The following is an 18,303-nucleotide window of genomic DNA, read 5'->3' as shown; positions in this document are numbered from 1 at the left end:
ATCATTCTGATTGGCTAAATTAACGTGACACAACTGATTCGCTACAACATTAAAACAGAACATTTTATTAGTTATTACAAATATTAACATTAATCGACATTCCCTTTTTACAGCACTGTCAAAAATCTAATAATTATCTGATTTAGCTACAAGAAAAATGGAAAAGCTGGGACATTTCCTAAATATAAATAACATCGTAGCCGTGACCATCCCTGATACTGAGGGCACCAAGGTCAAGTCCTTAATATTTATTCTGCAGCTCCAATAACTGTGATGCATTACAGGGCACAGCTAGGAAGGGATCACACTTAGGAGCGTAGCCATGATTTTACCCTGGTCCTGAGTGTGGCTCACCTTGCCTTACAGTACGCAACCTCATGCGCAAGTTAAATTCCACAAAATATATACACTGGTACAATAAAACAAATGCTGAATGTTGGGTGTCTGTCAGATATAGTAAGAATGTTTCTGTATTCTTTGAACTGCATTTCACCATGCGCCAAAACTGACTGAATGCAACTTACAGTAGATGTACATTTCTATCTGAACTCGAGATTTTGCTTGTTTGCTGTTTCCTCCAAAACGTTTGTTAGATTGCCCTAGACCATTCTTAGATGTACAAACTTTTATTGGGTATGTTTTATGTTGCTTCTTTATAAATCCTGAAGTCCTTGCATAAACGTGAGCACTATTTGTATTTTATTTATAAACGAGTTCCTCCATCCTTGTTTTCCTCTTGGCCTGTATTTGGGGTCTGGGCCTTATTTGCTTGTTGAACACACATCCGGCCATTAACTGAGACTCAGCTTTTAATTGAATCCCTGCTTTTATTTCAGGAAATACAAAATATATCCTGGAAATAGCGACTGGTGCTATATTAGTGTCAGACATACAATCTAGTGCTTTGGCTTCATGACTGCAAGGTTATGGGTTTGTGTTAAATATATTTGATCTTAATCCTTTTAATAAAAAGCTGCCTGATTAAATGTAAAACTTTTAACCTTGTTGTAAAGGATTAGAGACTGGTAAGAAGTAGAGAAGGTTGAGCAAGCAAAGCTTAGGGTATTTGGGAACAAGACCTGCACTTTCAAAATGAACAATTATCAGTATCAGTTGTGCCATGGACACAGTGACAGTCAATCTGCTTGCTGTCTGCATTCTATTGTTTTACCACCATCCCTCTGTAGTCAGCTACTGAATGGTGCATCAGACAGTGGCCCCTTCCAGACAGCAGGGGGGCCCTGCACCCCTCCTCGGGTGCCAGGTCCTTCACAGTGCTGGGTTGCTAAAAGCTGCAGTGTATGTGCTGGACCTGCATGGGTATTTCCTGAATTGTTTGTCCCACTCCCGAACTTCCGGTGAGGTGCCTCGGCTGGCAGTTGATCTCGTATGAGCACTTCCTGGTCTGGCCTTATTCCGGCCTCCGTGTGCCTGTTTGGTGACAGTAAAAGCTGAGCCTGTGTACACAGCCCATCACGGGATCCCGCGGACACACGATGCAGGAGCCGAGGGCTGAAGGAGGGAAGCTACACAGGTGGCTGGAGTACTCAGACGAAGCCTGAACTGCAGCTCAGCCACGGCAGGGAGTTCAGCTTGGACTCGTATGTGTCTCTCTCAGACCTAAAATCCCCATTCCCTTCTACATCAAGGGTATCTTCTTTTGCCACTATTTGTGCTATTACCTATACAGGCCTCTCTATTTCCCCTTTTTCCTTCTGTAAATTATAAACTGAAAGCTGTCTTGTTTCTACAGGTTTGTTGATAGCAACAAACAGCGCCCCCTACAGCCTTGGCTGTCTTATTGCCACTGGATCCTGTTCTGGATGTACCTCATAGCACTGCCTTGTATTGTGCTTTTGGGCGTTTTGCTCTGCTGTCTGCAGGGTTCCATCTTTTCACTATGAAATCTCACACTGGAGAATCTTTCGCTCGGAACCCCCCCAAAACATTTCCTAGAACTAAAGCAGTGACCTGTCCTCACGTGAAAGCTGTCAGTGTGTGTGGAAGAGAGGATTCTGTTAACATTGGAAAAAATATGTTTTGTCTTTCTGAATTGCATACCTTTGATTGTTCATTTAAACACATATTATGGATGTAAGATTTAGAATATTGCCTTGAATCTGTTTTGGGCAGTAAGCTCCATGACTCTGTGTCATTTTGATTAAACAGCAGACTCACCTGTGCAGCATGAGTTAAGTTTTTCACCACAATGCCACACAGTCGACAAATGACTGAAAGGTAACAAAAAACACAAAATGATCGTAGTGAGTATTTGAAGATGTAAGTGTCAGTGTGTCACAACGGCTACACAATGAGAAGCCTCAGTCTCTAGCTGACAAAGTGGAGCCTTTCCTTGTTTCAGTGGGGGCCGCAAATCTGTACCTGTGAGGCCCAGAACACTGCGCGCACCTTACTAATGCATTCGTGAATCACTGCGCGCACCTTACTAATGCATTCGTGAATCACTGCGCGCACCTTACTAATGCATTCGTGAATCATTATTACACTACACTGCTGGAAATTCCCCACTGATTGGTGTTGCTGAATGGATATTTTTGTTAAGAAGGACTGATTCTGGCTAATTTCCTTATATTACTTTGGGTAGACGATTCAGTGACACAATTTTGGTCCTACTCTTGGGAGCTAGGAGTATGAGTGTTTTGTTAATTTTCTCATCCTAGGACAGTAAATGAGGGATGTGTCAGAAAGGCTGGACAGCACAGCTTATAGAAAGATACCGACTTGACAGGACCTTTTGTGAGGTCTCGCAGTACTTGGACGTTACTGTTAACTACGCTGAATCAGTTAAAAGAACAAAGGATGGAATTAATGGACTAATAAATATGATACAAATGAAACTAAATGATGCAGATATGTCCACTAATGTGTGCTTTAACTACGTCCTCGTCTGCGGTCGTCCAAACTCTTATCCCAGTGAGACTCTTAGCGCGATTCTTATGAGTGACTCCCAGGCTCTTCATAAATACGGGAAGTGAACTTCAGTTCTTCTGTAAACGTGGAGTTTGTTGGTTTAGCATAGTGGTGATCCTGAGAACTACAAAGACGTCCAGGGTAATTAGCTGTCCCCCCAGGGTGAAACTCCTTCAGGAAAAGCTGATGAAGAGACACCCTGTTCCAGGGCGGGACGCACTTTCTGCGGGGGGGGGGGGGGGGGGGGCTTTTGGTGACGTTTTTCTGGCATGTTGTGAAACAGCGTGACACCAGTCTTGCAAGTGTTTCAAATATATAGAGTCACAGAAAGAATAATCATAAAAATAAAAGGATAAGGGAATGTATACAGAACTACTACTTAGGGTTTCGTCACCTGACAAAAGTTCTCTGGTTCACTACTGAACCCGTCATGCTCCATTCATATTATGTCTGATTTCATTTTTATTAATGGACGATTTTTCTACTCTAAGCATGTTAAAGTAAACAAAATAAAGGCATAGATTTCAATATATTTCATAAATAATCCAGTAGGGGTCACCATAGAAACATTTATGCAATTTCCTGCCTCAGTGTGAGAATTACCGGCACCTTCCTACCTCGTTTGTGTGGGGGCTGTACGGTCTTGCCCCTCTAGTAATTTGATTTTTTCACTTAAGGCTTTTTGGGGCTAATGATAGACACACCTGCTTAAAAAGCACTTTGCCACATCAAAAATGATAAATACTTTATTATAAATATGCCATTTTCACAGAAATTCAGTACTGTAGAGTTGCCAGACTCATGTGGAAGATAAATGTAAATCAGAAACGCATAAGAAAAGAAAGCTAAAGCTAAGCCTATTGTCTCTATAAACTGTGGTATTTAAAAATTTCTATATTATTATCCCTATATTAATTTGGAGCTAACATTACTCAGACACAAATCAGTGTTTTACAAAAATGCCCTTGATATAATAGCATTATAAATTTCATGTAAGAAATATCAGCAGAGACTATGCAAAGAGCATATTCAGTTCAGTTTTCTAAAAGGTCAGTTTTTAATATTTGCCTACAGCAGTAAACAGGCATACAGCCTTACACAGGGATCGCTGGCTTGCTTCAAGCACATGATGAATAGCAGTTGAGAGTGTCTCTTGTGGAGGGTGATTCTCCCCAGGCTGCTGACCACTGGTCTTACTCTTCTGCTCTTGAGGGAAGGATTTAACCCAAACGTGCTCATTCAAACATCAAGCTACACGTACAGCAGAATCCTGAATTGGAGCACAGTAACAGGAACCTTGTGTTCCGATCTACACCTGACTCACTATCTCACACTCCTCCTCTTCAAACCACTGCACAGGGGTCCCGTCAGGGGATCTCTGCAGGATTCGTCTCTGGGGAACCTTTGGGGCCTGGGGGAGCAGAAAGGAAGATCACATGACCGACTTGCGTGGTGGATGGCTAGATGTCACAGACGCCTAAATGAACACTAATTCATGATTCGTAATAAACAGCAATAGTTTTCAGGTATAATAAATCACATAAATATTACGTAAACAGCAGATCTTGGGACCTTCTCAGTCATTTATTGATGTATGTTGCATAGCACATGCCTGGTGCTTACCTGCAGGCCTGCAGCGTGTGGTTGGTATGCCCTTTCAGCCCCAGTCCTGTCCAGGGAGCGCGAGCGGGCCTCGTGACTTTGCGTGCGCTGCTGCCAGCTGCGGAGCTCCTCGGACACAATCCCCTGGGGAGACGCCCAGCTGTGGTGCTGCGGGTACTCCCTGAGGGAAGGTGCGCGGGCCAGCCTGACATGGGGGGGTGGAGCTTTCCCATTCCAGTGATCGTACTGTGGCGCGGCACCTTGGGCTAGAGGGGGCGGGCCTAAGTAGAGACGTGCCACATGCAGCTCAGGGGGGTATGGCAGCTCTTGTCCCATTGGAGCCCTGTTGCAGCTGGTTGGATGTTGAACCTGAGAAGGCTTGCAGAAGCTGCTTCCAGACTGTGGCTGGGGCCCCTTGGGGTGTCCAGTGTGCTGCCTGTTGTGGGGGTAGCTGCTGACATGAGAACTGCTGTTCGGTGGACCTCTATGGAGTCTGCTTTCATGAGGACTGAATTGGCGTCTGGTGCCATTTGAGCCACTGTGATGGGCAATATAGTATCCGTACGGGGGGGGGCACGACCTGGTCATCTCACTGGGGCTGTTGCGACCAGGAGAGCTGGTATGTGAGGATACAGAGTGCTCCGAGCTGCTGTCCTCAGAGCTGGACGCATATCGCAGCTTCCCAAAGCCAGTCATTAGGGCCAAGTACTCCGGCGGGGTCATGGAAAGGTCACAGGGTCGTCGGCACGTTGGCTGTCCTGTTGGACGATTTTCTGAGGTGTCAGGAGTCTGATACCTGGGCAGTCTGCCAGAGAAGCAACGCATGAGCGACAGAAAAAAGGGCTGCAAGCCTAAGTACACCTGTGGAGTATCACATGCCGCTGATAGAAAGAGGAATGCCTTTGTGTTCAAGCATAACATGCCGCTGATGACTGGTCTCTTCTGTACACAAGAGTACAACGTAAGACATGATATTATTGACTGGTACCACACAGGCTCCCTCCTGGCTCCTGCCTCTGCTCAGTTTCGCCAGACTGACAGGCCTCTGGGCTCACCTGAATGACTGGAAGTGCGGGCGGCGTTGTGGCAGCTCCGGGGTGCAGGGAGCGCTGCTGGCCTGACTGTGGCCCAGTGTCTGAGCATGGAGAAGTGGTGGGAGGGCATCTCCCAGCTGGAGGTCCAGAGGTGGGGAACGCGGGGTCACCACTGGGCTGCTACAGGCATGGAGAGGGAGACAGAACTCTAAGAATACAGTCCAGTTATCAAATTCAAGATTCAGTCTTTACTGGCCATGTGCAAGAGGTGCATTGTAATGCAAAAGAGACTTAAAGTACGAAACTGCAGCAATAGTCCACCACAGTGGAAAAACAAGACAATATGCTGATAATTAATGATATCATTATCAATCAATGATAAATCAGATAATTCAGCTTAAATTAGAAACTATTTACAATAACTAGATACATACCATTGTGTATAACCATCAAACAATCAACCACAGCATGCATTTTTCAAGAAGTAAAGGCAATGTAAATATGATGTCATTTAGGGCACCGCATTAACAGCATAGCATCCAGGGTGTGCAGTCCCTGTGTTCCATAGGACTGGCTCCGGTGTCTATGTACTGCATTAAGAGTTATCCGTCTGTGTACTGCATTAAGAGTTATCCGTCTGTGTACTGCATTAAGAGTTATCCGTCTGTGTACTGCATTAAGAGTTATCCGTCTGTGTACTGCATTAAGAGTTATCCGTCTGTGTACTGCATTAAGAGTTATCCGTCTGTGTACTGCATTAAGAGTTATCCGTCTGTGTACTGCATTAAGAGTTATCCGTCTGTGTACTGCATTAAGAGTTATCCGTCTGTGTACTGCATTAAGAGTTATCCGTCTGTGTACTGCATTAAGAGTTATCCGTCTGTGTACTGCATTAAGAGTTATCCGTCTGTGTACTGCATTAAGAGTTATCCGTCTGTGTACTGCATTAAGAGTTATCCGTCTGTGTACTGCATTAAGAGTTATCCGTCTGTGTACTGCATTAAGAGTTATCCGTCTGTGTACTGCATTAAGAGTTATCCGTCTGTGTACTGCATTAAGAGTTATCCGTCTGTGTACTGCATTAAGAGTTATCCGTCTGTGTACTGCATTAAGAGTTATCCGTCTGTGTACTGCATTAAGAGTTATCCGTCTGTGTACTGCATTAAGAGTTATCCGTCTGTGTACTGCATTAAGAGTTATCCGTCTGTGTACTGCATTAAGAGTTATCCAAAGCGGACAGCCCGGCGGAGCACATTCAGGCAGAGGCCACCTTGGCAGACATCCATGCATTGCACAACCTCGCTTCATAACCCAAATTGCTTTCTTTTTGGTCTGTCAATCAAGTGCATGTTTCAGCAAAACCCTCCATTTCTTCAACCAGTATCCACTCTTCAAATTGCCATGTGTTACTTAATATCTCTTTTAAAAAAAAAAAATCTGAAGGCTCCCACTCTTGAGAATTTAGTGGGAAACATTAGCATAAGCTTGTATCCAGACTGATGCGCCTTGGAAAGAACAAGCATTACATTAATGGGAGGGTTGTGGAGCTCAGAGGGAAACCTGCCCAAACGCATGCAAACTCTACACAAACAAGCCAAGGCCAGGATTCAAAAACCCTCCCCAGAGATATCAAGCTACTATGTAACAACCGAACTATTCTGCTCATCAAGATATTAAAACTATAATGTTTTTGTCAAATATGTTTATTTTTACCTGGAACAACTGCTGTTAGTAGACTGGGCCTTGGTGGGCTTCCGATAGGGCTGGTCCAAGCTGGACTCTTTCCACGGCGAGTTTGGGACAGGGCAGCGTTCATACTCCACCCTGCAGCGCTGTGTCGGCCTTGGTCCTTCCAGAATGTCCGAAGGGGGGTCCTGGGGGTGGTGCTGAAGATGTTCTGGGGGGTCTTCTGAACAAAGGTGTTCTGAGAACACCTGTGTTGCCTGGTCTTCCACTAATGTAGGCAATAAAAAAAGAGTTAGTATTGGCTACAAATATATGTGATGTATCTTACAGGTATGTATATTTCACATATTATCCAGTAATGTCTGTGCCTGTCCCACAAGGTACCGCAAAACAGGGCTTCGGTGAGAATTCATTCACTGCATCACACATTGGTGATATACAGGCAGCTTACTTACCTTCCTCTTGAAGCGCAGAGTCTGATAGAGGGTTATCTAATGTATCTGGACCTGTGAAAACAAGAGTAACCATGTAACTGAAGGCTTATAACAGACAGGCAGGAGGATGCAAAACAGAGTCATCGCTGTTATTTAGGAGTTTGTCAGGTCATTATACGTCATTCATCAAAATGTTGCTAGAATTTTACATAGTTTTAGTCGCAGTTGAGTTCTGGCTCTACTGCATGTTACTTACCACTAGGTTTGGCCACAGGGTAAGAGAAAATGTCTCTTCGCAGAGATAAGGCCCTTTGCAGCTCCTTCAGCTTCCGCTCTTCACGCTTACTCTGCTGCAGGCGGCTCTTCTTCACTGACCTGCTCAGGTGTTCCTCAAGGCACAGTTTACGGGCCGCTTCTAGGATGCGCATCTGTAGCGCCAGCTTTGCTTCCAATGAAAGCAACTCGGGGTCCTTTGGAGAGCATTCATGCCAATAGGGATACATACCATCAGTGTGGCAAACCCACACAGCAAACCTGTTCTGGACAGATCTAACTGACTGACAAGTGGCAGAACTCAACACAATTAGCCATTTCCAACCAAATTATATAATTATACAATGTCAAGTGCACAGTGAAAAGTAAGCAGACAATGATGACTTGTGTTCCTGCTTTCCATCACTGTCGGTACTTTAATGGAAGTAACCTTATTTGACTCTGCCACTGACATTTACCCTGACAACAGTCCTCAGACCCCCAGCCGAATCCCCCAAATCTCATAACTCTAGTACCTTTCCTTCAGTCTGGACACTCTCCCTGTTCAGAGAAAAGGTAGCCCCGACACGCCGCCGCACGCACGGCCGTTTCTCTCCAGGCATCAGGGGGTAGTCTGCGGGCAGCTGTCCTGTCAGTTCCTGTGCAGCAAACACAAGCCAGACTACAGCTAATTCACACAATCGTCTGTAACACAGAGAGAATGAGGCTGTTGGTGTTTTATTTCTAAAAACCTGGACTCTTCCCAGGACCCATTCATTCAGCTTGAAAACCACAGAAAGCTTGGTCATTGAAGTAGCTTAGGGAACTTTCTGGAAGTTCTACCTACTATATACATCATATTTTCTGTTTTTCAAAGGAATGCCACAGAAAGACAAGCACATTAAGCATTCTGATGAATAAGAAGTAACCTAATTTCCAGTAAGTGCTTAAGGCACGTCAAGACAAGCTAGGACTCTTGTCTGCCATGCAAAGCTCCTATTGCGCCATATTCAGACTGCTGTCATACACTGAATGTTGAGCTGCTTTTCCAGAGACCGCAGGAGAATCACTATAGGCCACTTTCTCAAGTCAGTCCTCCAGGACCCCCTAACAGCCTGGGATCTGGGTTATTTGTGATCTTGCTTTTATAAGAATGTTGGTAGGCAGCTCTTACTGCCTCTCGGATGCAGAGTTTCCTCAGCTCCTGCAGACATTGCTCCAGACGTTCTTCCAGGGCTTGATGCTTCAGTCGTACGGCCCTGGTATGGACGGCCAGCTCCTTTGTTGGCGATGTGGGACTGTCAGGGCCTGCAATGCACATTCACAACCAGAGCAGAGAGCTTTCATTAACAACTGGTCCATGCCACCGTTTGTGATGATAACTGGAACAAACCAGAGCAACTAATCCGGTCCTGTCAACAACAGCAACGATAAGTCTCACCAAATGCTCTATTAAATGAAACAAAATACCAAACAACTTTTTGACACACTGACTGAATTGCAATGTACACCTATCACTCTAATGGTTTTACACTGTACAAGGAGTCAGAACTCCAAAATGGATATCAAATGTGGGAATTAGTACTGTGCTCAGACAGAGATTTGTAACCTTAAGAATCTTTGTTCGAGGTTCCAGCTGGTGATAGATGAAATATTATCAGGATCAAGTTCCTAAATTGCTTCAGCAAATCATTAGGTTTACAAAAGTTTACATCTACAAAAATACTGTTTTTAATGCAAATCCTGCTAAGGTAATAATTTCCACCAATAAATGTGGTTTGCTAACATTGTTCAGTATGTCTGTAAAAGTAAGTCAGTAGATTAGGATATTAGGGGACTTCCTCTGCACTTTTATTGCCTGAGAAGCGGAACCTATTCCAGTTTGCAAACTAGAATTGTAAAAATGTGAAAACCTGCTCTATCTATTCTCTGTAGATAATCTGCCATTGTGATGAACTGGCAGAGCATGAAGCTGAGTTACATCAACAGCCAGGAATGTAACCAGCAGACCTGTTTGAAATGCATTTGATTGTGGCCGTTCAGTCTTTAGTAGGTGGTTTAGTCCACTCTGTGCAACAGACCTTCCAGACACACAATGTTCTTCCATAATTGATAAGATTTCAGAAGAAAAATTATTTTTTTTAATAAATGGTAGAGCTTAAATACTTTTCCTTTGTTTGATGCCATTGGTCAAAAATGGGAAGTTGGCTACTATAAAATGATTCCTTAGTGTGTTGGCTCACTGTGCGGGTCAAGGAACACCTGATTGTGTGCTCTGTCTAAAAAAAAACAAATGATTTATTCTTACCAGACTGGAGGATAATTCCGCTGTCGCTATCACTAATCTCATCTTTGCTGTCCATCTCTGTGTCTGCTTCCAAGTTCTGTGTGTAAGGAAACTTCAGGAATTGGGTGGTGTCTGGAAATGAAGACAGACCAGTTTGTTAATTGTTTTACAAAATGTGGACAAGTAAAACATTGTAAGTAACAATATTTTGTCTCTGAAATACAAGCACAATTTAATAAAACAATAATTAATAATATATTGTTTCTACATTATGTTCACTCACAAACAAAAGACAAGTTTTACATTATGATTCCTATATAATTGAACAGGGCGTGGGACAGCCCGGATTAGAACAGGGCGTGGGACAGTCTGTTCAGGGTGCCAGTCCATCACAGGGAACATAGTCACAAACAGAGAAATACTGATACACTCATTTTGAAAATGCAGCTGGAAACACATAGAGGGAGAGCAAACTTCTGACGTATATGCAGATGCTCCTTTACTTACAAATAGGTTATGTTCCGAACGGCCGTTCGTAACTTGAAATGTTCGTAAATTGTTATTCAACATTATTTTAAGGGTATACGCAAGTACAAAGAACTAGGATGCTGGGAGTACGCACGCTACGCTGCTGCGTGGCAGGAGTAGTGGCCAGAAGTCGTACTAAGTGGAATTGGCGCACAGAAAACAAAATTGATGTGGCGGACAGGAAACGGGAGCCCAACAAAGACAATTTGGACTCGCAGCCCTCTTTGTTCGTGTGTCTGAAAGTTCGTAAGTTGAAAGTTCTTAAGTAGAGGAGCGTCTATAATCCATCACTCTGAGAGCATAAGCAGGGCAATCCTATACGTGACATCAGCAGCTGCCTGCCTGTGTGTGTGTCTGTGTGTGTGTGTGTGTGTGTGTGTGTGTGTGTGTGTGTGTGTGTATACACATACACACACACAGGGCAGGACAATCCTGAAGGGACATAGGCGGCTGCCTAGGATGGGGGGTGCCGGAGCTAAGGCTGTCTTTGGAAGCCTCAATGCCTTGGAGCGCCCTGGGCATAACTCGGCCTGGGCATAACTCTGCATGGGCATAACTCTGCCTGGGTATAACTCGGCCTGGGCATAACTCGGCCTGGGCATAACTCGGCCTGGGCATAACTCTTCCTGGGCATAACTCGGCCTGGGCATAACTCTTCCTGGGCATAACTCGGCCTGGGCATAACTCGGCCTGGGCATAACTCGGCCTGGGCATAACTCGGCCTGGGCATAAGCGCACAGGGCCAGCGGCATTGAGTTTAAGGGCAAATCTCTTTCAGGTACCTTTAAAAACTTTATACGGTTTACCAAGAAAATTAATCATCTCCAGTAACAGTGTGTCTGAAAAAACAGTATGACAAAATGAAAGCACAATACTGTCATAATCAGTGTCTGGTAAATGACTAATAAAAATGTGTGATGCAATACATCCTGCTTCCTGCATACCAAATTACTACAGTTTGTAGAGATGTAGTTTAACTCATGTATAAAATTTACAATGAGAACACTAATAATAATTATTATTATTATAGTAGTAGTTGTTGTAGTTGTTATTGTCGTTGTCACCACCATTGTTGTTATTGTTGTTATAAACACTAATACCAAACAGTATCATACTCTGAGAATTTTAAATAATACCTTTTTCGCCTTTACGTGCGAGTTAAGGCACGTTACATTTCTTAGACGCTACACGCGGTATTAAATCAAGCCTGTATGACAGTAGGCAGCGTCAACTGCCAGAGATTTTAAAGATTAGACGGTTCAGTGGTAAAGCCGTACAAGCGTAGCAATACCAAAACATTAAACTGCAATAAGGTGTTGTTCGCTGTATACATTATGCTGTAAGAACAAAAGCAAATTTTAAAACGGCACATTACCACGTCCTCATAAAGGCAAATCATACAAACTTACATCAATAATACTCAAGTTTACTCCTTTTAATACAAATTCAGCTAAGACAGACAAAACGACCATCACCACCCCTCAAGTTTAGTGTTTGTCCCATTATCGCAAGAAAAAGCAGGAAATAAGCGCAACCACCCCAGGAATAACACCTTAAAGTAATGCCTGCCAACTTGGTATTTTCATATTTTCAGACTTTGTTAGTTATAGCGTTATTATGATCACAGTATAAAAAATCGAAAGTATGGGGAAAAACCGACTCTATTAATAAGGTACGCAGTCCTTTCCGAACAGCTATTCGGCCTCTCAAGTTTCCTTTTCTACATTAAAGTGTAAGTATAAGCACATAACGATTGCACATTTATAGAATTTTTATAGCCCCACAAAAAAACACACACACGGACAGACACACACACACAGAGGCATACACACACAGAGGCACACACGGACAGACACACACACACACGGACAGACACACACACACAGAGGCATACACATACACACACAGAGGCACACACGGACAGACACACACACACACGGACAGACACACACACACACGGACAGACACACACACACAGAGGCATACACACACAGAGGCACACACGGACAGACACACACACACACGGACAGACACACACACACACGGACAGACACACACACACACGGACAGACACACACACACACGGACAGACACACACACACAGAGGCATACACATACACACACAGAGGCACACACGGACAGACACACACACACGCAGAGGCACACACACACTTACACACAGAGGCACACACGGACAGACACACACACAGACACACACACACAGAGGCATACACACACACGGACAGACACACACATACAAGCACACACGGACAGACACATACACATGGACAGACACACACACAGACGCACACAGGCACGCACAGACACAGAGGCACACACACACACGCACACATATACATACATACAAAAATTATTATTCATATCTTTGGGGGGCCATTCATTTCAGTGGGAAAAACCCTAATTCCAACATTGACAACCTAAACTCCTACCCATCTTAACCACCAGTAACCAAGACTTTTTGCATTTTTAGTTTTTTGACTGCAGCCATAGAGTTTCCCCTTGTGGAAAAGTGGTCCCCAAAATAGCAGGTTTTCATCCCATTGTGGGGATATTTTGGTCCTCACAATATGACATATACATAACACAAATATATATATATATATATATATATATATATATATTTGATTCCTTAAGTACTTCACCGCCTACTGGTACATTGCAGTGCCATGGAGGCAGAATGGAGGGCATGTCTGTGTCGGCATTGTGTGTCTGTGGGGTGGGACTGACCCAAATGGCCTTTAACAAGGACATCTGCAAAAACGAGGACTCCCTTCCCTCTGAGAGGAACAGATGGCTTCTGGGTCAGCTGCACCTGCCCCTGCATCCCCTCCCGACTTCCAGTCCCGGCACCAGCCACTTTTTTTGTTAATACCATTATTGAACTTTTCTGTTTGTGGTGCTGCACCTTCACTCAAACTCCACAGAAAGGATAAAACAGAGAATTTCAGCTGCTAGCACAATATCAAACGTTAAACAGCCCTGTTGGTCAGGGCTGATCAAATCCCAGGGCCACTGCCCATGGCATGGAGGTCACTCGAAACAGCTGCTTGAACCTTTCCCCGTACAAATAAACCAGGGAGATAAACCAAGCACTAACTGTCGGTGTTAACAATGGTGTGAGTACCCAGTATATCATGCAGATAATACTCAAGAAGTGACATGAAACAATAGTCTGCTCTAACTGCAAGGTGTGCATCGCCATGTGCCATGCGAGTCCATCTGCAGAACAGAGTATTTACAGGGCTGTTCCATTCAGAGTTTCTGCCTCCGTGGGTGGGGGGCAGGGGTGTTGGGGGTGCAGGAGGCAGCTGCCTACACAAAGGAGGCTGATACAGTGCCAGCTCAGACACGCACTTTAAAACCTTAAATGTGGACGGGGAGTCAAAGGTCACTAGATTCCTAAGCCTACAGCTTGGCAACCATGGCTCTGCAAAACAGCAGCGTGGCCTTCGCCCCACTGGCCTCAGCTTAGCTGTCATGGATCAAGTCATCAAACAGTCCAGCCCAAGGCACATGGTGAGTCAGGGTTAGGGTTAGGGTTAGGTTAGGGTTAGGGTTAGGGTTAGGTCACGCCCAAAGCATCTCCAAATGGGTTGGATTTGGTGACGCTTGCTTCCTGTGTACCCCTCCCCCGATCCTCCCATCCCTAATTCTGCCTAATTCTAAGATTTATTGGTCATACAAGTTCACACTTATTTGGCTTAGTGTAATGCTTACACTGAGAAACAGAACACAAAGGACATGCAAGGTTGAGTTCCTTGCTCAAAGGTGCCACTTGTGGGATTGGTGGCGTAGAATTCCGTGAATGGCACTGGAGGAGAAAGCAGACGAATGGTGTGTTTGGTGGTGTACAGGTGACACGCTGCCTGAGCAACCCACAAACATCTGCCCCGGCAGAGAGGAGATGCTGCTTCCTCAGTCTTCCCAGAAAATCTGTGGCATCAATGATAACCTAAAGACGGGAAACTGGCCAGGTTGTGTTTGTTCCTGTTTAGACTGGAGACCCACACAAGCAAGGCGGTATGACATTGATGGGATATTATAGTAGATACGAAGAACACTGCAGCTCCGTTTACTCTGAGAAAATATAAGGATTTATGGCACAGTAAAAGCCAAAACAGGCAATGTTCAGTTATTACGTTATTCTTCAGTTTTGCAGGAGGTAAAATAAAAGCAGCAAAACACCGAACTAGCAGCAGCCGTGACCCATATATCAGGACTGCTGTACTGTTGGGAACAGCACAGGCATTACAGCTAACAAACGTTCGGCATGTGACTGATAGCATAAGCAGGAATAGGAATAGAACTCCAGGAAGAGGACAAGAAAGGAACCACAAACACATGCTTCACTTTCATCAGAATAAGTCTGGTTGCAATGACAGCTGTGACCCCCACACAGTTCAGTTAGACTACAAGTCTGTTTTTTTTTAATCCAGACTGTGTCTTCATTATATTAAAGTTTTGCAAAACCTTATAATAGGAAATGTTCTCCCAAACCAAAATAGGGATGCTGGATTTAATATCAGGCTAATATGCCAGTTGCTGCGACAAAATGTATACAAACAATCTTAATAACAAAGTCAGAAAACATCTTGAACAGCAGAAGTAAGAACTGTTCTTGTTGAGTAGGACGTGTGGATGTCTGACTCTAAAAGCGCCACCAAACGGTAACCAATCATGAGCCACTACAGCTGTGCTGGCGCTTGAAAGCAATGGACCTGCGCTCTCCGCGAGCCGCTCACCCGTCCCCCAAACGAGACGGCTCATTTCCAAACTGAAACCGTGCTCACATACCCGCAACAGTCACATAAACCCTAAACTACCAGCGCAGCAAGCTAACGGCGCCTGCATGGGCAGCAAATAGACTACAGTACACTGCAGATCTGCATACATGCGAGCATTTCACTGCGCTTGAAAAAAAAGAGAAAAGTGGCCAAGTGTGAATTTATTTCTGCAGACGCTTCTCCTACGATTTCCTTTTAAATAAATCTGATGATACAGGGATAGATAAGTAACCCTTGGCAAATTAAAAACCTTTCTGATAATTATAGACTACATATCATGAAACGGACATAACCGCAGCAAAGTTCTACATTCAGTTTACTGGCTGCAATATATTGTAGTTTAGGCATTAAGGCATCGTTCATCTGATGTAGTCCGTAGATTGACTGATTACCTAAAACATTTTAAATAGTCCTTTATAAAGATTCAATAAACAAGATTCCAAGCAAAGAGATCAGCATTAAGCCGTATACCACGATTATGAAACGCCTATTGTATTATGTTTTTACCTAAACTGATTAACCCAGTCCTTACTTTTACAACTGAAAGTGGTCAGTATGTAAATAACACGATAGAACACAGTTAAAAGCAGAGCCTCATTTAATGATGGTTAATAAATATACGCTATTAGGAGAATAATAAGAGAAGCAGCAGGCGTTCGGAGCAAATGAAAAGTAGGTCTTTGATCTTAGTGATCTTAGCGATCTTAGCACAGGACATTGTCAGAAGCTAACAATGCAAACTGAAAGTTTTTTGGCAAACTTGTCCTTTGAATTTTGTTACCTGGCAAACCCAGAGCTACGAATCACCGATTCTCTGTATTGCAACAGGTGTTTCATGAAATTAATTCTACAGTCTGAATATATATTTATATGGAATTAATTCATAAATCATGATATTTCCGAAAGGTATAAGGCAAGAAGGTAGGCCTACTTAACGAGTTTTTGAAAAGGGAAAGACTCGCATCGGAAAAGCTGCCTTTAACTTATAGGTGTGTTTTTATGTGTGTGTGATTAATGTATCATTCTGATATTAACATTACGTTATTTGTACATACATGATGCAAACATTATAAAAAATATCACAATATTTATCAAAATCATTTTCATAATAGCTATGAAAGGGCTATGTAATATGGAACGAAGAATATTTTAGTAAAACAAACATTTAACAATCATTTATTATTCTTGATTGAAATGTGCATTACTTACCTTTTGCAAGTCAGAAACTAGACATTACGAAGCATTCTCGTAAATCCATAACAAGGAAAAAAGGCAGCAGCAATTTCGTCCAGGAAAGCAAGAGGCTGCACTCACGCTTTCAGAGATCTTACTTCGGTCATACCACTGTCACTCACGAAGGGGAGAGTCAATGAGCTGAATTTTCGTGAACTAAAATAACACTAGCAAACTTCATGACGGAATATGAGTACTGACATTGCAAACATTCAGTTTTTCGACTATAAAAAGGGTTAAATATTAAAGTACAGTCTTTGAAACACGATCTCCATCTTTATCCCTGCGGACAAATAACATTACAAAGACTGAACGTGCCTTTTCATGCGCTATACGACGGTCCTAAAGGGACTGGGGGGGGGGGGCATTGAAGGTTTGTAAACGCGAATGAATAGCGTGACAGCAGTGCATTGAAAAGGCGAGTGCCTACGACACCTGGCTGTTACTAGTTTTAAAGTAATGAATGATTTCAGACGCCCGCTGTTTCCTTGCTTTAAATCACGTTACGCTGGACTGAAACAAGCCAAATAAGAATATATTGAAATGTATTTACGTATATCAGGTTTATATAACATTGATACTGTCGCGGAAGACGAATCTGTAGAGACCTATGGTCTATGGTACGAGTGATCATGCTGAATCAGTAGACCATAAACTCCGGCTCCCGTTGTCGACCCCCCCCCCCCCCCACACACACACACACACACACACACACACGCCGCTATGCCTGTCTTATTCAGCCAGATGGGGTTTGTCGCTGACCTGGCAGATGGCGCATTTTTATACTCTGTACAGCGCAGTTCCAAGTGAAAAGACCAGCTAATTAAACGGCGCTCCATTTCCATGTGAAAGCCGATGAGTTTTAGGAGTTGATTTCCATATTCGCTGAAGTGGAATAACTCCACAGCCGGTCTCCGAGGGGATCTGATGTTAGAGGGGTCAGGGTGCGAAACGAAACTCTGTCAACAGCACTGCGAAACAAGACGTGAACCGTAGAGCTCTGAATCATATATTTTTTGTTAACATGACATAGTGAGGAGGGAAATAAATTGACCTCTATATTTTCTTTTACTTAATTAGTACAAGTGTTTGTTTTTTCCCCACCTTCACCCTCCTCTAGCCCCCGGGTGGCGGTGTAGTGGCGGATGCCTCAGCTCAGGCACGGAGGGGAACTAATTTTCATCCCGGGAGTTTTATGCCAAAGACCAGCCCATTTTGTCTGCGGTCTGGGGGAACTTTGATAAATGATGCCACATTTCAAGTCTTATTATCTCAATGAATTTATTACAGACATTTCAATAAGAAAAAATAGCTTATTGAACTGTTAAAGCAAATAAACTTGAAAATAAAACATCAGTACACTATTCTGTAAAACTCTTTGTAACATGTATATACATATATGCCATTTGACCACAAAATAAAATTTAATAAAATTAAATATAGACTTTTTGTACTGTGGAATTCATAACAAGATATGTCCAATGAATAAATTGTATGGCAATAAAGCTTTA

At 43.5% G+C, this 18,303-nt stretch overlaps 1 protein-coding gene across 3 annotated transcripts; it reads right to left on the bottom strand.

Moving 5' to 3' along the window:
* Positions 1-3,639: 3,639 nt before the first annotated feature.
* Positions 3,640-17,057, bottom strand: inavaa (innate immunity activator a). Of its 3 annotated transcripts, XM_049003078.1 has the most exons (10): positions 16,769-17,057; positions 10,248-10,358; positions 9,114-9,247; positions 8,476-8,598; positions 7,944-8,157; positions 7,709-7,759; positions 7,281-7,521; positions 5,589-5,747; positions 4,555-5,338; positions 3,640-4,342 (listed from the first exon to the last, which is right to left on the bottom strand). In XM_049003078.1, the coding sequence occupies exons 2-10, from the start codon at positions 10,300-10,302 to the stop codon at positions 4,241-4,243; spliced, it is 1,863 nt and encodes a 620-aa protein (XP_048859035.1). In that variant the 5' UTR covers positions 10,303-10,358; positions 16,769-17,057; the 3' UTR covers positions 3,640-4,240. The 3 variants fall into 3 exon arrangements, with proteins under 3 accessions (XP_048859035.1, XP_048859036.1, XP_048859034.1); XM_049003079.1 differs by lacking the exon at positions 16,769-17,057 and having other exon boundaries at positions 8,476-8,621; positions 10,248-10,406; XM_049003077.1 differs by lacking the exon at positions 16,769-17,057 and having other exon boundaries at positions 10,248-10,404.
* Positions 17,058-18,303: the final 1,246 nt, after the last annotated feature.

Source organism: Brienomyrus brachyistius, unplaced genomic scaffold (assembly GCF_023856365.1).
Source record: "Brienomyrus brachyistius isolate T26 unplaced genomic scaffold, BBRACH_0.4 scaffold74, whole genome shotgun sequence".
Classification (NCBI taxonomy): domain Eukaryota; kingdom Metazoa; phylum Chordata; class Actinopteri; order Osteoglossiformes; family Mormyridae; genus Brienomyrus; species Brienomyrus brachyistius.
This window is presented reverse-complemented; position numbering and strand designations above follow the sequence as displayed.